Here is a 22,486-nt window from a genome sequence, read left to right on the forward strand (position 1 = left end):
GGATGATGAGAGCTGAAAACAAAAAGGGGTTTCTGTTAGCCCTTAATTCATGAGCCCCAAGGCTGAGTCAGGACCTTGTTGGACCTGGTCCTGGTCAGGCCACCAACATCTGGGGGATGCTTGGCCTCTCCTTCCCTGTCTCTAGGCACGATGGTCCCCCTGCTTGCTCTCACCCCGCCAGACTGTCCTGGCTTGCATGGAGGAGATGCATGGTCACGACTCCTCGCTTCTAGGAACTGCCAAGAGAAACTAGGAAAGAAGCAGGAAGAGTTGCTTTCCAGTAGAGCGACTTCCAGTCAGGATTTCATATCCAGGGTGGTTCTGTTGAGTGAGCGGTTGAGGGTTACAGGACTCCAGGGAAGGCTTAGGAAAGAGAAGGCTCTACCTCTTGGAATTGATCATTTCCATTCAAGAAATTCTACCTGCTACTGAAATTTCCTGGCTACAAGAGGGAAGGGGAAATGTAAGAGTACACACAATCTCTGCTCCTTTATCCCTTCCTCAGCCAAAACCTACCAGGCACCTTCGAGAGGCACATTCTTAGATTTAGCCCCCCACGCATACTTCTACCCATTTACTCTTCCCAACAACTCTCTGACAGAAAGCATTATTTTCCCCATTTCTCAGATGAGGAAATAGGGGCATGGAGAGGTTGTTACCTGCCTAAAGTCACACAGCTACAAAGACTGGACAACCTGAACCTAAACATACCGAGCTCAGCACTCTTACTACTCTGGCATTATTCTTTAGGTTACAGCCTCCATCTAGAGTTTTGCGACAAATACAAAAATGTGCAAGTGTCATACTTGTTTTTGGAGAGAACACATTCCAGGCTCCAATTGCCGCAGTGTCTCGCATTCCATATACCCTTATTGTAACGAAACTCACAGACTGTTCTTTCTACTTCTCTGTAGGTTTGGAGAATTGTTTCTTGCACACACACACACGTAAATTTGGTTTCAGAAATCAGTGCAGGCTGGTGGGGAGTGGAGATGGACACAGTGAGGGGCCAGAGTCCTTGAGGAACGGTCCTAGAGACAACAAGTCGGGGAAGCACAGGGAGTGGCAGACACATGCCTCTCCTCTCCACAACCCCGCCAACACCACCAGTCAGGGCCTCCTCACTGGGTGTTGAGGACAAAGCTCTTGCCCTCGGGGAACTCAACATTTGGAAGGGAGACAGGTGAGAAAACAGATAAACACGGTAGAGTTTCATAGGCTCTGTGGCAGAGGTGAGTTCAGGGTCTGCATCTGTGTGGGGGGACAGGGACGGGGACATACGGGGAAGACTTTCTGGAAGAAAAGCAGGGAGGAGGGTGGCCTGGGAGTGCCTGGCAGGCATGGACTGTGGATCCTGACCTGGCGGCCATGAGAGCTCTTCCTGTGAACACTGCTCTGTGTGGAGAAGCAAGTGGGAGTTGAAGCAATTTTTTCCCCTAGAAGTCTGGCTGGGAAGGGGAGGCAAGATGAATAGTGGTGCTAAAGGGTGGAGAAGGGAAGAAAAGTCTCACTGTTCTTATTATCGGGGTGGGAGACACAAGCATGTTGAGACCCTCCTCCCCCACCCAGAACTTGGAGTTAGAGAGATGGGCAGTTTCTTTAGTTTCTTTATATGTGGACCACTACATTGCTTGATTCACCCCATAGAACCCATTTACAACACTCTGGAGTGGCAGCTCTCCTTGCCACTGGCCACCCACATGCATCAGCTGACTCCCTGACTCAGTGCCTGGGCTGGGGCCATGGGTTTAAGAGTTGCAGCCCTGGCCTTGTTCTCATGTTATGGCTGCTGTGAATGGTGTGTTGGCTGTCTCTATCTCCAAGTAACAACAACCCAGAGTTTCCTTTGGGGGTATGTTTATCCTCTATCTGACTCCAAACTCATCCCCAGTCCAGGTATGGGGCCATCCCCCAACCCTGGACTGTGAGAGTCAGTTCTAAGGCTTCCATTCACTTTGGGAAGAAGCAAATTTCTATAGGATTGTCTGGAGACTTAAAGTAAATCTGGATTACCAGCATCTGGGAAGAGGCACCCAGATTAAAGTCAACTGAGTGGACAGTGGTGCCAGGGTAGAGAGGGACACAGTTTCCCATGACATCATTTTAAGCCCCCGGATCCAGCAGTGCCTGAAGCTGATACTCACCAACTGAGAACAGTTTGGCTTTCACATGTGTCTTTTTAAGGTTTGGTTTTGTTTTTTATTTTTTTTTAAGATTTTATTTATTTATTTGACAGAGAGAAATTACAAGTACACTGAGAGGCAGGCAGAGAGAGAGAGAGAGAAGGAAGCAGGCTCCCTGCTGAGCAGAGAGCCCGATGCGGGACTCGATCCCAGGAACCTGAGATCATGACCTGAGCCAAAGGCAGCGGCTTAACCCACTGAGCCACCCAGGCGCCCTGGTTTTGTTTTTTAAAATACCAACCATGATAGGGGTAGGGCAGGTTGGGAAAGAAGATTACTAGTATGGACTCCTAGAAACCACTCTAGGATCCTAGTGTCATACCCTAAGATGTAGAAGGCTATCTAGGCCTTAAACTGTCTCCTGGGCCTCTGCTCCTGTCCAGCACTAACGCCTAGGATGAGGTGGCTCCTTCTTACTCGGCCTTGTTTGTGCATCTCCTAGGCCCTTTGTGTAAGACACTTTCAAGTGACACTGAAAGCTACCCTACCTCCATTACAGAAGTCAAACATCTGGGGGGTTAAGACCGGGAAGGACTAGCCAAAGTGCAGGAGGGGACAATTCTCAAACCGCCCGCAGAAGCAGCATGTAGAAGTGTGCAGGCCAGCCTGAGGAGCCCTGCCTCTGTCGGCAGAGGCACTGGCTGTGGCTGATCCAGTGGCCAGGTGGACTGCCGGCTGGGACTTGGGACATGTCAGCCTGCGATCGTGAGAGCAGGGATGTGCCTGTCAGTAGCGGGAAGGGTTGAGACGGGCAGGTGGAAGAGACATTGCACGAGGTGGTCTGCAAGGTGGGTCTGGGGCGGCCTGGGAGGAGTAGGTCAAGGAAGAGGAGGAGGCGATGTGAGAGAGTCAGGCTGTGGCTGGCCAGCTAGGACAGAACAAGGTCAGTGCTGAATGGGGGGAGAACGCGTCAGATGGTGCAGCACTGGTACTCAGCTCACTGGGGAAAGCAGCCTAGATTTACAGGGTCTGTAAATGCAACCCCCCCCCCCCCCCCCCAAGCAGGGCAGATTTCAAGCAGTCTGTGTGACCGTGGTGAATGCAGAGCTCCTCCAAGTCACACGTGGCTGCTGTGGTGCCCCCCCTCCCCCATGAGTTCAGAAAGCTCCTGGCTTTGCTTTGAAGGGGCTGGGCTGGAGCTGCTGACTCTACCACAGCTCTGGGGGTGTGGGCAGGTCCACAGGGCCCTAGAAAGAATAAACTCTATGGCCACCTTCACGACAGCTTCTAGGCACTGCAATCATGACTTGCAGACCACCTCAGCCACAGCCAGTGCTTCTGCTCTACTGAGCCAGCCGGGTGCCTCCAACGTGGCTTTATGATGGCCACTTGGCACCCCTTCCTCAGGACAGTTCGATGTTGATGTCAGTCCTTGATGAATTTTGCAATGGGAGGGAAAACACAGGGTTCAACATCGGGGCTCAGCAATTCCGAGAAGCAAGGTGATCGCTTCTAACCTACTGACTCGGTGAGGAATCTAGTCAGCAACAGTCACAAATTTGCACTGGTGATACCGGGACTTCCTGCTAAGATGGGAATTTAGCACCTGCAAGTCCTTCAGAAGGGTGGGACAGCAGCCTCAGAGAATCTGTGAACATCAAGATCGTTATTAATACCAAATACACAGGTATGGTGTGGAGTCTGATGGGAAACCTATGTCGTGGGGCTGGGTCAGCTCCAGCCAGTGGGAACGCTGATCATGCCCTAGCCCACTGGCATTAGCACTCCATGGGGTGTTTGAGAGCCGGTGGGGTGGGAGCACCCAGGCCCTTTGCAGAAGTGCTTTCCAAGGCCTTGGACATAATGCTGCATTCGTTTTCTGAAAGAAGGCCCCAGAGTTAAGTTTTGGGCCCTACAAGTTCCCGTCCTTCTCATTCCTGTGGCATCAAGGGTCTAGCCAAGCTCCCCTGTGTCTGTAAGCAGGTTGAGGTTAGCTTGCATTGAAATTAAGATTTTTAGGTCCAGAAGTTCAAACAGGAGCTATTAAAAGGATTACACACGCTTTGATTTGACAGGCAAATAATAAAGTGACGAACAAAGGAAAATCTTCAGCGACTTGATTTGATCTGTGTTGTCTGAAGTTTGGATTTGCAGGGGAGGAAAATTTTTTGCTTTGCTGGTTCTGTCTGGGTCAGAGGCTGGATGCTTTAAGCCACCATCCAAAATAGAGCAGTGCTTGCTTTCATGTATTTGGGTTAGAAGCCATGAGGATCCTCTCAGCAGCTGGAGAGACTTTTAGAGCGATGAAGATGGGCACAAACAAGCTCTCTCTTGCTACTGTGGCAGAACAAAACCATTCCATTAAGGAAAGGCCCATAATGTGAGGTCTGATGGCAAATGTCCATTTCTCTCCTGGGGCCCTTTTTCTCCCTGTGGACAACTACACATTGTCCTTGGACATCTAGGCACTGTGGGAAAAGATCCTGAGCCATTTTGGGGACCTGGGGGTTGGGGAGAGGGGAACAGCTCCTTACAGCTGGCTGGAGGTACATTAGAGAGGTCCGACCCCGTCCGCAGGCCCTCCTCTTGTGAGGAGCTGTGCAGAAGTTGGGCTTCTTTCTGTCTTTCTCCCTCTTGGATTCCACTGGAAGACTTGACCCACAGTAAACCTACTTCTAATCCTGGCATCCCGTTAGTTCCTTGTATTTCCACCTGGAGCTCTGCCAGCTCTGTTCTCAGCTGTGGACACAAACTGCAGAGGCATTTCCTGTGCCAGGTGCCTTGCTGCAGGGAGCCAGGCAGCGTGGGCTGAAGGTAGGTGGGGTGAAATTCTGCAGGAATGGCTCCCGGCAAATGTGAGAGAGTAATTCAGAGTTACATTGGGTTGGCTTCCAAAGCACCCAGCCCCAAGTGGAAACAGGGCTTGTTTGAATTAATTTTAGAAATATCAGGAGCGTGGACCACCTTCAGATTTGCCCGTACCCCCACACCCAGCCCTGGACTCCTGGGATTTAAAAACATAGGAATAAGATAAGAAGACCAAAGCTGGCTCTAAGCTCCCTTGGAGGTCCAGTGCTTCTGGGGATGTTGTTCTGAGACATGGAACCCATCTCCTTGGGATGGAGGTTTGCCACCTCTAGGTCCACACAAAGAAGGAAAAGCAATGTGCGAGTGTAACACGTGTTCTCTGGGTAAAGATGCCCCTTCCCCTGCCCCCGCTGATGTCTGGTGATGACCGGACACATCAGGGCGATTTGAGGATGCTTGTAAATGGCACAGCCCCAGAGGATATGAGGAGTATGCACAGGCTCCAGAATGAATCCTTGGAGCCTCTGTCTTGTCCTCAGTGAAAGAGGCAAAGCAATATTTTCCCATGCTTTTGGGGCAGTGAGGAATCGGTCTGCAGAACAGGGCAGGGCTCAATGCCTGGGAACCCCAAACACTGATGTTTGTGTCATCCCCACATGTGGCCCGCCGACTCCAGGAGCTGAGAGGAACCAACCGGAGAGCTAGTCCCCACCACTGGCAGCACTCACTAGTTAGATGGCCCTAACACAGGCTCCGGGGAGAAGTTCATTTTTACTAAGCTGAGCAATCTAAAGGATTCTGACACCCTTCTGTCCTTCTTGTCTTGTTGCAGGAAAGTACAGGTAACTTTCCTACTTTCAAGGGACATCTGGGGCTGGGTCGGGGCCGGAATGGTACTGGGAAGTCTCGGAAGCCAGGACCAGAAGCCGAGGGACTCGCTTGCTGCTGCTTTGATGGAAGAACCATGTCACTGACTGTGGAATGGGGCTTGCTCCTGGGATACTGAGATCAGGTCAAAGGCAATGTCTGCCATCCTCCAAGGCCTGGTGTCCCCCAAGGGGCAGAAATTCTTCCAGGTAGGCGAGGGCTAATGTACCAGCTGGAAAGGGTGACACTAGATGATTGGGCTTCCAAAGAAAATGCTGGTGAGGAGGGGGTGGGGTCTTTGGGAATTTAGTAAAAAGGGCCACGGCTCTGCAGGAACTGCCAAGAGCAGCACAAGGCCACCTTAAAAGTGTGCATAAGCATCGTTCTATCTGCAGGGACAGCTGGGGCAACTGCAGAGAAGGGTGCCAGGCTAGACTGGGAGAGTGGCCATGCTGGGAGAGTCTCAAAGCCATTGGGGCTGATGAGAGCCATGTGGGTGTCACCCTAAGGGATGGTAAGGTCCTACCCTGGAAGCAGGAGCAGCAGTGGCCTCAAAGAGGTGGGGCGGATGGCAGAAGTGAAAGCTGCAGAAGAAGGGACAGGGTTGCCTGGGACACAGTAGGGACCCCAGGAGGTTGCTGGCTGGTGAGCCGTGGTGTGGGCACTCAGGAACAAGAGCTCCTGGCCCCACTCCTGCCTCTCTCCAAGGCATGTGTGTGAGGATTAACTCGGTGTTTGCAAGCAGTTCTTATAGGATGGTGGTCTTCATTTTAAACTTGCCTACTATAGGTTTGTTTTATGTCTGTCTAATCAGACTTTCTTTTTTAAAAGAGATTTTATTTGAGAGAGGAAGAAGGAGCACCTGTGGGCACGAGCAAGGGGAGGGGGAGAGGGGGAGGGGGAAGCAGACTCCACCCTGGAGCAGGGAGCCTGATATGGGGCTTGATCCCAGGACCCTGGGATCATTACCTGAGTGGAAGGCAGACACTTAACTGATAGCTACCCAGGCACCCCAGACTTTCAGTTTCTCAGGTAGGGACTATTTCAAAGAAAGACTTAGAGCCTTCTGTATCTACAAAGGCAGGAACGTGGACCAAGATGTAATTTTTTTTTTTTTAAAGTCAGTGATAAAAGTTGAAATGAAAGCATTTCATGAATAACTTTGTTTCAGCTAAAACAACTTAATTCTTCAGTTTGAAGCCAGAGAGAAAGAAAAAGAGAGAGTGAGAGAGAGATCATGTCTTGTATATTCTTGTCAATCTCAAATAGAACCTTGCAACACAGACTGAGGAGACAGTAACAGAAGGAAGCTGGAAGGTAACAGAAGTAATCAGAAGGAAGAAACAGAAGTTTCTTCCTACTGATCCCCTCTCCCCTGCCCCATCCACTTGGGGGTGGCTGCACTTTAGCCAACTAGGATGGCATCATGTGGTCCACTGTGATTACTTCTATCGTTAGACCTTGGATATGAATGTAACACCCACGGCCTGGGAGAATGATGGTGGACCACGTAATCAGCCTGATGATCCAAATCTCAGAACATAAATCATGAGTTAGATTCTTTTTGTTTTACCCAGAAAACTGTGGGCGGGTTTATCCTCCACCACGCGAATCCTCCGGGCTCCTGCTGGAATGATGGTAGCTTCAATATAACCTGTGGTGGCAGATAACAGGAAGGTGAAGCATGCCTCCACCCCCCATCAGAGGTGCATGTAGAACCACCCCCCCACACCAAAATCTACCTGACCCTCCCCTTCCCCCACCCCTATGGTGATTTCAGAGCCTGCTGCTGGTCCAGCTCTAAAAAATCAAGTCAACTAACACAGAGTGTTCTTCTATGGCCAGAACCTCTGAAGAACCATTTGTGTGTATGGAGAGTTGAACTGCGTCTTCCCCCACCCACCCCCATTCTTATGTTGAAGTCCTAATCCCCACTACCTCACCGTGTCACCTGATTTGGAAAATGGGTCTTTGCAGGTGTGATTCCTTAAGATGAGATCCTGCTGGAATAGAATGGGCACTGCATCTTCTACAAAGGGGGAGTTCAGATGCAGACAGGTACACAGAACCCCATGGAAGCAGGAAGCAGAGATCAGGGTGATGCTTCTAGGGGGCGCCTGGGTGGCTTGTTGTTAAGCCTCTGCCTTCAGCTCAGGTCACAATCCCAGGGCCCTGGGATCAAGCCCTGCATTAGGCTCCCTGCTCAAGATGCTTCTATAAGCAAAGCAGCACCCAAGACACCCAGCAAGCCACCAGAGGCTAGGGGAGATGCATGAAGCAGATTCTTCCTTCCAGCATTCCAAAGGAAGCAACCCTGCCCACACCTTGATCTTGGCCTTGTAGCTCCCAGAGCTGTGGGACAGCAACAGTCTGTTGTTTATGCCAGTCAGTTTGCGGTACTTGGGGACTGTGGTACTTAGTGACGGGGGCCCTAGCAGACTGAGACAGCCTGGAATCCTGCAGGAACAGCCCCTCCCTGGAGCACAGAGGCAGCCTGCCCTTGGCCACTCTATCTGCTGGAGGTTCCTTTGGGCTTTACTGTACTCTGAGCTGTCCCTCAATTCATGGAATGATAGCAGAAGCTAAGCTCCTTGCCCAGTGGCAACACCACTCCTTAACACACTGTTGGCCATTTCCTGCTTCCGCTGATCTCTGGGCATCTCTACAACTCTCCCAGTGCAGTCTTTTGTCTGTCTCCTTGAGTATTTCCAACTATAATGGGAGGTCCTTGGAGGCCGGGGGCCTTCCTCTGCCCATCCTCTGACCCCATATGTGCCCAAACAGTGGGGGATAATGAAGATTCAAGGAGGGTAGGGCTGAGGCTGCCGGGCAGGAGGTCAGGACCTGGCTGCTGCCTGATTAACCGGGTCACTAAATGAGCCCAGCCCTATGGTGTGATTTTGAAATACAGGCTGGTGATCATTTTGTTTTGATTTTCATCTGGGTTTTAGACAAGGATTATATGTGTTTGCTTCAGCAATTTAGATGAGGATCCCAAATTAGATTATGAAACCTTCCCCTGTGGTTCCTAAATGTGATCATCAGAGTCAGTAGGGGAGCATTAAAAAGGACAGATTTCAAGCCCAACTACATAGAGATTATGGAAATATCTATTTATGAGAGTTTGGTTTATTTCCTCATTTTCTCACAGTAAAACTAGCCTTATTTTTACTATAAAAATAGTTCATGATAATTCAAACCACAGAAGGGGAAAAAAACCCCAGAATGAACACATTGCACTACAGAAATTACCCCCTAAAAAAGTAAAATTTTGGTGAATAGCCTTTTTGGCACCTATTAATGCATATAAAAATACATACATCATTTTACATGAATAGGATATTGTATAGAGTTTTAAAAGATCAGGGACAACTTTAAAATAGAGTTTTGCTAGGCAGTACAAAATTCAAGTTACAAAAGATTATAGTAAAAAGGACGTGTCTCTCATAAGATATACCCTATACTTAGCTACCTTTCTAACACTTTTATTATTTATAATGTGTTTATTTTGGCCGGGTTCCTATAAAGCTAATTGAAACATCTGCTCCTATGACAGTTTTGTTTCTTCCGTTCTAATCATTATGGCTTTAATTTTTTCTCCTTCACCATTGTTGTGGGAACTTACAAAACCATGTTGTGTGCAACAAGAGACTGTGGCATCCTTGCCTTATGCATGATGTTCCCAAGAATGCCTCCAAAGTTTTCCCACTGAAAATGATGTCTGTTGTGTTAATGTGACTGATATCAACCACCAGGTTAAGGAAGTTCCCTTTCATCCTAGTTAAGAGCTTTTGTTATGAAGAGATATTGAAGTTTTTGTTATGAAGAGATATTGAAGCTTTGCTGAAATCATCATATTTTTTTGCCCCAAACAATCTGAAGACTTCAGGGCATTAAAACTGTAATCACACTGCTCATGGCTAACATGGCGGGTGGGTCAGTATCTTACTTTGTCTTTCCTTCACCAATACATTTTAGCTAACTGTTAATTCTTTTTTATTCTGATATTTTTCTGTTAACCTTTAATTGTATTTACATTTCTATTATATGGTTTGTCAGCTGGTCAGTGAAGTATTTTAATCCCTGGATAGTAAAAGATGAGGAAATCAGCACAATTACACTGGGCTTCACTTCCTTACATCTTACTTTCAACTTTTATTATATGAATCCTACACTGTATCTATTTGTAAGATTTATCTTTTGCTAAAATAATTCATGCATTTGTTTTAGTCTCAGTCCTAAAACTTAATTTAGTGTTCATTTTGTGTTCCTCCACCAGTTTCTTTAATGAATTCTTACTTGACTCAAGTTTGTGCTCTTTGAGATGGGCTTTTGGGAATTACATTTTCTGAAATGCAATAAAGTAAAAATTATCATTTGTTGTTCTTATACTCGAATGTCAGTTTGACAGGTATAAAATTCTTAGTTCACACTTTCTTCCTCTAAGCTCACTATTATGAGTTGCTCCACTGAATGTCAGTGAGGAAAAGATTGAGGCCAATCTGATGTTTTTATTAGATTACCTAAAATCTAGATTGAATGCTTATAAGAGTCTTACCTTTAAAATATGATAACTATTAGGCTAATCATAGTTTAGTAGAATTTTTTCCTGGGATATGACACTATATTATTTCTGTACTTAAATATCTATTTTTCTGATTTGTCTCTTTTTGGGGGACACCAAATTATGCCTGATTTTCTGCCATGGTGTTCATTTGATCTCTTACCCTTTGGATTCTTTGTTCATTTCCATTTTACTCTGCTCATTTTTGTCAGTCTTGTCCTCCATGTTCCTTTTTGTATTCTCAGCAATGTTACTATCCTTTGTTTCCATGTGGACTTGGTTTCTGTGATGGATTCATGTTCATCCTTGACATCTTTCCATAGCTCTACCAAATCAAGTTTCATCTCCCTCTGTTGCTTCACTATATCTTCACTGAGTTCTTTTATCTTAGCTATGAGTTCTTGTTTTATTGAGGCTATTGTTTAACCAGTTTTTGGAATTTATGGCAGTAACATTTGGTCATGATTTTCACCTTCTCCCTGGCAATGTTTTGCTGGTATTTGTTGTCTTTTTATCTCTTTCCTAGTGCAGTGATGGATCCTGTTCTGATTTCCTTTCCAAATTACTAATTTTTAGTGATACAAATTCTAATTGTACCAGCTGCTTGTACTAGGTTTGAGCAATAAGGAAGAACAGGAGAGTGTGATCGGCTACCATGACTTTTAATTGTTAGGACACAGGCTTATGTGTATCAGTGAATTTATTTTTATTTTTGTAAAATTTTATGTATTTTAAATTATACAAATATACATGTATGTTTTCTCCTAAGAATTTTATAATATAGGTAAATTTCAAGTCCTCTTAATCCAACTCTACTCCCTGTGAAAACTGCCACTATTGGTCTGGTGTATATTCATTCATGTATTTTATTTATATACACATATCCATGAAAACTAAGAATATTTATATTTGTCCATGTTTTACATATGCATTAGGAGAAATATTATAGTCATAGTGTACTATATTATACTTTTTGTAACATAACGTATCTTGGGAGATCTATCCATGTGAGTGTGTGCAGGTCTATTTAATTTTTCATTTAAATTGTAGCTTACACAATTACTCACTTGCTGAGGTACACTTAAGTTGTTTCAAGTCTTTTACTGTTAGAAACAATGCTATCTTATGTATGAATATGCACATAAAACTAACAAAATAGTAGCACCCTAACCCAGCAACATATAAAAAGGATTATATACCATGATCAAATAAGATTTATCCCAAGAATTCAAGGTTAGTTTGACACATAAAAACAAATCAATGTAATCTATATAAAAAACCAAAAACCCCAAGATCATTTTAATAGGTTCAGGGAGAGTATTTGACAAAATTTTACACCCTTCCATGATAAAAACACTCAACAAAGAATACAAGGGAACTTCCTCCACCTGATAAACAGCACTTACAAAAAACCCACAGCTAACATCAGACTTAATGGTGAAATACTTTAATGTTTTCCCCCTAAAATCAGGATCAGGAAGAAGACATGGATGTCCACTCTTGGTACTTCTATTTAGCATTGCACTGGAAGTCCTTTCCACATTGGCCAGACAAGAAAGATTTTTAAATGGATCCAAATTAGAAAGGAAAAATAAAAGCCTCTCTATTTGCAGATGTCAAGATCTTACAATATAGAAAAATGCTAAGGAATATACTAAAATAGGTTCAGCAAGGTTGTAAGATATGAGGCTTGAGCCATTAGAGTTGAACAGTTCAAAACGAAATTAAGAAAATTTAAATGAAATAGCATCAAAGAATGGCAAAGAATACTTAGGGATAACCTTCACAGAAGATGTGCAAGATTTCTACACCAAAAACTATAAAATGTTACTGAAAGATATTAAAGAAGAGCTAAATAAACAGAAAGACAGTCTATGTTCATTGATTACAAGATTTAATGTTAAAGTGGGAGTAGTTTAGAAACTGATTTACATATTCAACATGGTCTATATAAAAATTTCAGCTTTTTGTTTTTTGCCAAAAATGACAAGTTGACCCTGAAATTCATATGGAAATGCAAGAGGCCCAGAGCAGACAAAATAATATTTAAAAGGAATAAAGCTAGAGAACGGACACTCATTTTAAAGTTTTCTAGCCAGATATAATAATGAGGACGATGTGGCACTGGCATAAAGAAACATTTAAAAAAAAGATTTTATTTATGTATTTGAGAGAAAGAGAGAAGCAGCAGAAGGAGAGGGACAAGCAGACTCCATGCTAAGTGTGGAGCCTGACACAAGAAGTCCAATTCATGACCCTGAGATCATGACCTAAGCTGAAATCAAGAGCTGGATGCTCAACCAACCGAGCCACTCACCCCAAGAGAGACATATTTATTAATGGAATATAATTGAGAATCTATAAATAAATCCTTTATTCACTTTTCAAAAGCAAAGGTGCTAAGAATATTAAGTGGAGAAACAATGGTCTTTTCAACAGTGTTGGGATAATTCAATATCCACATACAAAGAAATGAAGGTGGACTCCTATCTGAAGCCATACAAAAACCTATCCTAAGATGGATCATAGGCCTAAATCTAAGCTATAACTATGAAACTCTTGAAGAAAACATAGGAGTAAGATTTTTAAAAAAAGATTTTATTTATTTTATTTGACAGATAGAGATCACAAGTAGGCAGAGAGGCAGAGAGAGAGGGAGGAGGAAGCAAGCTCCCTGCTGAGCAGAGAGCCTGATGCGGGGCTCGATCCCAGGACCCTGGGATCATGACCTGAGCCGAAGGCAGAGGCTTTAACCCACTGAGCCACCCAGGCATCCCAGGAGTAAGATTTTTATGACTTTGGATTAAGCAATGACTTCTTAGATATGACAGCAAAAGTACAAGCAACAAAAGGGAAAAAAAAGTAGACTATATCAAAATGTCGAACTTTGTGCCTCCAAGGACACCACCAAGAATGTGAAAAGCAAACTCAGACACTGGGAGAAAATATTTGCAAACCATTTTGATAAAGAAACTATCTAGGATATATAAAAAAACCTAATAATTTGATAATAAAGTGACAAATAATCCAATATAAAAATAGGCAAAGGATTTTAATAGACATTTCTCCAAAGAAGATATATAAATGGCCAGCAGGCACACGGAAAGATGCTCAAAATCATTAGTCATTAGGGAAATGCAAATCAAAATCACCAGCAGATATGACTTTATACCCACTAGGATGTCTATAACCAAAACAATAGACAAGATGTCCTACAGAGAATGTGGAGCAAATGGAACTCTCATTCATTATGACCAGGAATGTAATATGGTACAGGTACTTTGGAGAAGAGTTTGGCAGTTCCCCACAAAATTAAGCAGAATGACTGCATGACTGACCAGTTCCATTGCTAGGTACATAGCCAAGAAGAATGGAATGACATGTCCATGCAAAAACTTACATACAAATGTTCACATTAGCCTTATTCATAATAGATAAAAAAAGAAAAAAAAGGAGGGGGAAACATCTCAAATACCCATCAACTGATGAATGTATTTTTTAAAAGGTGGTGTAACCACACAATGGAATATTATTCAGCAATAAAAAGAATGAGGCGACTGACACATGCCACAATAGGGAGGAAGCCTGAAAATATTATGCTAAGTTAAAGAAGTCAGTCACAAAGGACCACATACTGGCATGTGCAATTTATATGAAATGTTCAGAACAGAGAGAAAGACCTACAGAATGGTTACTGAGGGCCGGGTAGGAAGAGGATGGGGAATGACTGCTGAGTGTGGGATTTCTTCTTAGGATGATAGCGGTTGATGGTTGCATAACTATGTACACATACTAAATGCCCACTTAACTGCACATTTTAAAGGGCTGAATTTTACAGTATGTGGATTTTATTTCAATGAAGATGCTTAAAAAAAAAAAGAAATGATACTTGCAATGAATCTCTTTGTACATCTCTCATTGTGCATATATACCATGTCCTACCTGATCAACTGTGAGAATTGCTGATTCAAATACGCATGAGCTAAAATGTTACATGGATAGCTCAACTGCCCTCCATAATAGTTTGACTAGTATAGAAGTCAATCAACACTATATAAGGTTGTCTGTTCATTCATAGACTTCTAAATACTTGAAATTGCTGATCTTAGCATTTGCTAATCCAGTAGATGAAAAAAATAGAGATTTAATTTGCATTTCTCTCACAATCAGTTTGGTTTGGCCTCTTATTGCACATTGACTGACCATTTGTAGTTCCTTTTAAGTTAACTGCCTTGCTGAGAAGTACTGCCCATTTTTCTACTTGCTTTTTGTTTTTATCTATCAGCAGGAATTTTAAAAGGATATCTTAGTACATATTAACATATATTTAATGTGTTTTAAACTCAAACTTTCTACTTACTTGACTTATCACATTTTTTATGTCTCTTGTTTTTGGTACCCTTTATCATATGTTTTAAATTTGAAAGTCATACTTCTGAGATCTCTTTGTTTTCCAATGGTTTCTTCTCATTCTGTACTAGTTTTATGGATACCATTGCATCTCAAATCTTTTTAAGGATAGCTGGTAGAGATTTTGCAACTTTTATTACTTGAGTGATCTTGTTTTTCCCGTGGGTCATCTTTTCAAGGTATCCTTGGTCTCTCCCATTTGTGTTGCAGACTCTTTCAGGAAGGATGCCACAGATGGGCTGTCTCTGTCAACCTGTGTGGGGTTTGCTGACCATCAGGACTGGCTTTCAGCGGTGGCGGGGAGGGGGGCAGGGAGTCGTTGTTGGGTGCTTGACAACCAAAATAGTAAAATGTTTGCTCCATGTGCCGTGGTGTGCTGCTGGCCACCAAGTATCTCTAGGTCTCTCTCCAGAAGTGATAAGGATGCAGTTCCTTGCCCTCTTAAACTGTGTGACCATGTGACCTACTCTGATCCTTAAAATAAGTGTCAAAGTGATGTGTACATAGGAGCTTTAAGAGCATCAGGATATGATTTGCTGTGTTCCTTTTTTTCTGCCAAGGTAATATGGCAACATCTGAACAATAAAATCTGTCAGCCCAGGTCCATGAGTGGCTCAAACATGCAGACCCTCTTACCACCCACACTGGATATGCAACATGGGCAAGAAATAAACTTTTGTGTTAAGCCACTGATATTGGGGGGGGGTGTTATTGTGTTATCTGCTGCAGCAAATTCAAGTCTATTTATTCAGATTCATGTACATATGAGATTTCCTTGTTCCTATTAAACCTCTTAATAAGTTCCTTTTCTTTCCTTTTTTTTTTTTTTTTTTAAAGTAGGTTCCCTGCCCAGTGTGGAGCCCAGTGTGAGGCTCGACCTCACAACTAAAGACCTGAGCCAAGATCAAGAGTCAGACACTCTACCTACTGAGCCACCCAGGCCCCCCTTAATAAGTTCCTTTTCATTCATTTTAAGGTCAGCGTTGGAAGAGAGGAAGCACTTTTTCAAGCTGCCATCTTAGAAAGTTTAGCAGCATCTGTCAGTCTTGACAGCAAATGCCTGGGCATTGTTATAGATCCAGCTCCGGAAGTTTTACAAATTCCTGTTCTACCTGATGCTTAGGAAGACTCAGATGTAAACACAGTTCGGTCTGAGGGCTGAAGTCAGTTGTCTCACTTCATATGCCCTGATCCTGATTCCCAGGCAGGATGATTTTAACCAGCTGGGGTGTGGTCCTCCAGTGTGATTCCTTCCAGACACTTCCCAATGCCATGGGGAATGGCAACACTGGCTCAACTCAACAGCCCGCCCGTGGTCCCGGCACTACTCTTTCCTCACAGAGGGAGGCAAAGAGTTCTGATTAAAAACAGTTTCTGCTCTTACAAATGTTTTTCTTCTTAAAACATCTGGCCACTAAACACCAAGCAAAACAAACAGAACAGAACAAAATAACAACAACAGAACACATCTTTTAGGATTATAGCAATGGTCTTTGAACCACAAATTTCTCTTAGAGAAGTTCATTCCTTCTGGGGGAGTTTGAAGAATTACTGGATCCTCAGCATACAAGACAGTGAAGTGCCAAAAACGGAGACAAAATTATTCAGGGTCAACGTGATGGAAACCTTTTGGGGGAGGAGTCTCCATTTCAACCACAAAACGGACCTGGGAACAGGATCTGCTTGGGGAGCTGAATTGTTTTCAGAAAAAATGCTGCTGTTATGGGGAATCTTCCTATTTTGTGACTAGTAAGCCTTAATGTCAGCATTACCAAGCTGCTAAAACTGGGGGTAATGGATGCATCCACCAAGATCCAGAGTCACTCATTTTTCACATTCCACAGCAAGGTAGGCCATTTGCAACCAATGCACGGTCACCACACCTATGTTTAAACTTAATGTTGGCACAAGTAGTAACTCTGAAAAGGTACCTGTCTTTTCTCCTCTTTCAACTACGCTGGGGGCAGAGCAGATGAGTAATAAAAAGCTCGGGGCAGATATAAAATCATGTGAGGCTCATCCTCAGGTGACCACCAAGTAATAGGGCAGGGGAGTCACTTCCATGAGTGGGTTCTGGTAACCTCTCTAAGATTTGCAGAGAACTAATGAAAGAAAAGGCAGGTGTTCAGTTCACAAACCAAGGAAATCACCTCTACTTCACTGTCCTTTTCCCCCTCTTTGGACCGACAGCTCAAAGCCCATGCTGAGGCTGGTATAGAAAGTGGCCAGCAATGGCAGGAGGCCCATCACCAAGTCCCAAAGCACCCGGTCATCCCTCATAACAGATGGCCCCTCAGGTGGATGCCAAGTACCACATGTTGACTGGGCATGGAAAATAATGAAAGAAGGGATGGACACTTAAAAATTCACAAGATAAAGTCATAATTTAGGTAGGGCAGGCAAGACTTTATCTTCGGAATAATTTTCCATTCTAATCTCTGCCATCAAGCAGGAGCCATCCAGTTAGAGGGACATGATTTGGTTTCATGAAGAAGCCATAGTTAACATTCAATGCCTTTGCCATCCTTCTGGGAGAACACAATGTTTTTGCTGTCAGGACAAGTAGTCAGAAGGAATGTCAATGCGATGTTGACTTGAAACCTATCTCAAATCTTCTGAATAGTTACTATCACAAGGCTATGAACACATTCCCCTAGAAAATACTTTTTGTCCGAATCCCCCAAGTGGACCTGCTTTCAGATGATGTGGTCACACTTTCCCCTTGTGTTTCTAGGAAGAAAACCATTGTGCTAGTAAGGTACTGTGATGGAATGCAGGAACCTGGCTGTGTAGCCTAGGACCCTTTCATAATGTTCATTGTATTGAACATGTAAACAAAACAAAAAAAGCCCCAAAAGTGTTTTTTGTTTGTTTGTTTTTTGGGGGGGTAACTTGTCTTATAAATTGCTTGGAGAGGTTTTTGTATAAGTTTATAGTCCCCCCCCCTTTTTTTTTTTACAGAAGGTTGTTTATGAGACTACTACTATGTTTATGTCTAACCCTAGGGATTGTTCTGGGTCTCACTGGAAAGACCTCATTGTTAGGGAAGCCTGTGGGGCCAGACTCATACCCTTGTTCAGTTCCCAGGATGTGAGATCGGTGTAGGTGGGCCTGTGACCTTATCTCTAGTATGAAGACCAGGAGGATGTGATCCCCTGCCCTTTGGGAAGTACAAGTCTGTGATACGGACCCTTCTCTATGGAAGATTGGACCATCTGTGGCAAATTCTCCAGCAAGTCATAGCATTTTTCTGCTCAAGAGCCAGGTGTGGCTGAGGAGAATGAAGATATATCCCTTGGCATATTGACACAAGTTTCTGTCTGGTCTCTGATCTCATAACTCTTTACCTTTCATAGCTTTAAAAATTAGCTTTATTCTATAATTTTTCTTTTTGGCAATAAGTCTTAAACATCAATTATACAGAAATGACAAAAGGCTTTTGAATTTATCCATGGCTTCACGCATGACTCATTCCCATTGACTTGGCTCAGAAAACATTCAGGCACGGAAGCAAGGAAAGAATCCCACACCAGACACGTCACCTCGAGTGCGGTGCATGACACATAAACATCTTACATGAGAAACACTTGGGGACAGCCTTTGCCATCACACACGTGGACACCTTCGTACAAAGATTATTCTTGACTGAGGAAAAGAAATACACGATCATTGGCTTCTAGGCACATTTCAGGGACTGATACTGTAGTTCTTAATCACAGCAGCGAGAAGCATCATTATTTGTCATCACGTAAATTTCCCCATGGCACTTCCATACCCCACACCCAGAGAACGGAACGTGGCATGTGTCAGAGTTTCTAAAGATAATTACTGAATAAATACGTGACTTGCAGATCTATCCACACTCAAAAGGGATAGATCATGTCACCTTCCCTTTAAAGAATTCATTGTTCGAGAAGGTTCTCTTTGAGGATAAGTGCAAAGCAATTTAGAACCCATGGGGCACCATTTCTCCGTGGTGACTGCAAGGACTACTAGTCACCCCTGCAGCACTGAGAAAGAGCACAAAATAAAGATAAAATAGTTACAGTCACACTTGAATGAAGTGGAGGCATCATACCAAGAACATCTAAGCTACTCAATTAAAAAACTCAGCTGTTTCAACTCAACCAAAGCCTTGAGTGTGTTCAAGCCCATCCATGAAAGACATAATACAATAGCCATTCGAGAAAATTCTTTCCGTAGTTGAGGACTTCGCTTATTCCAAAGTCCAGAGTCAATAGGCCAGGGGGTAGTAAGGAGCCTACACTCGGAATGCCATAACCCCACTCACTGCTGATGACCTCTAAAGGACACAAGAGGGGGACCTCCTGGGGTCTGTGGACACTGGAGCCTGTGTGGGTCTGCTTTGGAGTCTCAGTTCAAGCACTTTCATGACCAAATCCAGGCAAGTTCAGGCAAGGGTCAGGACTTCATCTAACTGGGCAAAACTCCTGCATTTGATTACTTGTTATCTTTTTGGTGAGGCATTTCTTTTCAATATTCACCTTGAAGGGTGGTAAGACATTCCTCCTTCTCTCAGTCTTTCTAGATGCCTGGAGATGAAAGTCACCTTCCTATCTAAACTGACAGGATTAGTGAATCTGCCCCTGTTCCCTGATCCAGGGGGCTTTATACCATTTCAAAATTTGGTTTTTTTTCACTTCAGCCTGAAATGTCCTTCCTCTAGTGGCACTATTAGTTCATTTTTACCTGTCCTTTAAGGCTCAGGGACCACCCTCATCTTTCAGCAGGCCTGGGCTAGGGACCCCACCAGAATTTGAGGCCCCACAGCATGCCCCACTGAGCTGCCTCGCCTCACACGTGGACTCAAGCTGCTTGCCTGGGGGTACCCTCCCTCCGTGGTGACTGACGGGGTGGCTGTTAACTTTTATTTCTGTACACCTCATGCTTAAAATCTAGTAGTGTCGCATTAATGTTTACTGGGTGACTGTCAGTATCTTTGCAAAAGTACATTCCAGAATGTCAGCATTGCGTTTGATGAAACGCTATTAAACAGTGATTCATTTCATGTGTGAGTGAGCATTTCACACACAGCCTCGGGAAGAAGGATCCACACTGATAGGAGCTTCTGCTCACAGAATCTGACGGTGAGGATTTGGAAGTAACTGGCTTCAGACTTTAGAGCAAAGATGTAACATTTGGCCAACTGCTTGGAAGGACAGAAATTTCCAGGTGGGAAAAGCTGAATGGTGCTTATCTTTCTTGGAAGGTTTGTTAATGATGAGGGAGCAGAAGGCTAGCTGAGGATCAAACATAAGCTGACACCTGCAACTTCCCCTCAACTGCACACTCCTGGGTGGGACCTGTGGGACATTCTTCCAGGAATCTCTCAACTAAATGTTAATACCTTGCTAGAAGGGAAGGCAACCTGAACAATGGCAAGACCTCTGGTGTCTTATAGGTTGGCCCTCTTTAGCATATGAAAGTCCTTTTGAAATCTCCCTTTTCCTTAGTTCCCCCAACTCCTGAGTATCTAATCAGACACTCAAGACCCCAGTGTGCCGGCTTTTTCTGCCCACAGGTCCTGTCCATGTTCTTTAATAAAACCACCATTTTGCACCAAAAATGTCTCAAGAATTCTTTCTTGGTCATCAGCTCTGGACCTCACCCCACTGAACCTCACCTATACTCCAAAACCACATCCCTAAGACTTCTGTGCCCCAGAAGCTGGAAGGAAGCATAATACCACAAGCCAGGGTGGGACAGCTCCCCTCCACTCCCCAAATCCCCCCTCCCCCCACCCCCGCCCCAAGGCTTCCAATGGCAATCTGTCCCTCCAGGAGGGACTCACTGCCTGAGCCCCAGAATCCTGACCACCCTAGGAGGGAGGCTGCACATTCCTGCTCACCTTCCTTACTTGCACATATGGGACCCAGGCACCAGGTAGGATGGAGAAAGGGGAGAGAAAGAAAAAAAAATTTACTGTGACTGGGAGATCAAAGGTCAACAAAGGGATTAGACTGGGGGGAGGGGTAGGAAAGAAAGAACTCCTGCTCCATCAGGACTCTTCTGGAAGTGAGCTGCTAAGGCCTGTGGCAGAAAGGGTCTTGGTGTTCTAGTGAATTGCCCAGGGGGCAACAGTGGGTGTGTTTGTGTTCAACCCACCTTCCATAGAAGGGAGCAACTGTGGTCAGTTCAGTCCATCCGAGCTCAACACATCTGACTTAAATAAAGGGTTCTAATGCTTTTTTTTTTTTTTTTTAATCAGTACTCAAACTTGCCAACTGCAGAGGTTTTTGCTCCTAGCTTCCCTTGCTGGCACATTAGGCAAGGTCAAAGTCTCATGGCAACGTGGAGCTGGGGCCCAAATAGAGGAAGTGGCCACAGACATGTCAAAATATATAGAAATCACCAAAGCTCCAGCACAGTGTTGTTCCAGAACTTTCTGCAGTGATGGAAACATTCTCTCTCTGGGCTGTCTGGCACAGGAGCCCCAAGCCACACGTGACCACGGAGGACCTGAAATGTGGCTAGTGGGGCTGAGGGTTGAATCTCAAATTAAAATTTTAATTGTAATTAAACTTTGAATAGACTAAAGTGGCCTGTGGCTACTGTCCTGAATGATGCAGCTTTGGAGGTCACTACCCCCCCAAACCGACTTGCTCTAGTGTTTCCTTCCTCAGTTTACCTCAGGATCAATGTGGCAGGCACAGATTGTCACACGTTTCCTGTTGCACAGGCTGGGTACCTGTCTTTAAAATCCAGAAACCTGGCCTGAAATGTCATTTTTTAAGCATATCTTAAAATTAAAATTTTGGCCTCTGGTTTTGCTTTTACAAGATCCTACAACATGCTTGTGTAACAGGTTACCGTTTCTGCAAGTTATCAAGAAGGAATGTTTCCTCTAGACCAGGTCTCCCATCCATATAGAGACTGGGGAGCATACACGGACTTTTCCTCTTTGCCTCAGTCCCAGGGGCCTGTGTTCCGTAGGGCAGAGGCCTGCCCGTGATTTTGTTTTCTTGTGGAGGTAACACTGAACTGAAAATCTTCTATCCAAAGCCATCATCCAAATTAAAATAGAGGCTTTTCAGCTCAGCTCCACCCCATAAGCTATGTTGGTGATGCTGCTCTTGGTGACGAGCGAGTAGACACTCTCTAAGGCTTCCAGAAGAGTTTTCCCCCCAGATGACCTGCCTGCCTCCTGCTCCTCTCATTATGTACGTATCAACCCAGATACCTCCCTGGGCACCAGAAGCTGATGTTCTCCGGGACAGGTGATCAGAAACCATCTCCCACCTCTGGGCAAAGCAGCCTATACCTGTGCAGGTGGTTCAAGCAGAAAGTCCCATCAGCTGAACTTTGATGGTCTTCTCTAAGCGCAGCTTTGTGGGGGGTCCTACATTTGGGAAACAGGTGACTCCCCTACTTAGAATTCACAGTCAGCAGTGGCAACTCAGGCTTCCAGGGAGAAAAGGCTTTGTGAGCCATTTAGGGATGTGTGTAAACGCTGTCCTACTTTAACTGAAAGAAAACTCTGAGAAAACCTCTTCTATCTGTAGGTGAAAACAACATGGCGTGGCATCACATCAGAAGATGGGCTGACATGAAGCTTCAGGGGGCTGGTTGGTTGGGCAAACTACTCACATCTAGGAACCTCAAGATATTCTGGCTAACGTGTTTTCTCTGCCTTTCAGCAGTCCTCACACTGACCGGCCAGGTCGCCTATCTATCACCGACTAGCCCTTATCAG

The 22,486-nt window shown here is 44.5% G+C and overlaps 1 protein-coding gene across 6 annotated transcripts in view; it reads right to left on the reverse strand.

Moving 5' to 3' along the window:
• Window positions 1-22,486, reverse strand: part of ADAMTS17 (ADAM metallopeptidase with thrombospondin type 1 motif 17) — a 327,760-nt gene that overhangs the window by 75,971 nt on the left and 229,303 nt on the right. For 2 of the 6 annotated variants that reach the window (XM_059180149.1, XM_059180148.1), the window contains exons 16-17: window positions 18,349-18,417; window positions 7,372-7,452 (exon numbers count right to left, since the gene is read on the reverse strand). The exons of 2 other annotated variants lie outside the window; for them this stretch is intronic. In XM_059180149.1, the coding sequence (XP_059036132.1) occupies window positions 7,372-7,452; window positions 18,349-18,417 (150 nt within the window). The remainder of the gene's footprint in view (window positions 1-7,371; window positions 7,453-18,348; window positions 18,418-22,486) is intronic. 2 more of the 6 variants (XM_059180151.1, XM_059180150.1) reach the window with 1 other exon arrangement.

This window comes from Mustela lutreola, chromosome 7 (assembly GCF_030435805.1).
Source record: "Mustela lutreola isolate mMusLut2 chromosome 7, mMusLut2.pri, whole genome shotgun sequence".
Classification (NCBI taxonomy): domain Eukaryota; kingdom Metazoa; phylum Chordata; class Mammalia; order Carnivora; family Mustelidae; genus Mustela; species Mustela lutreola.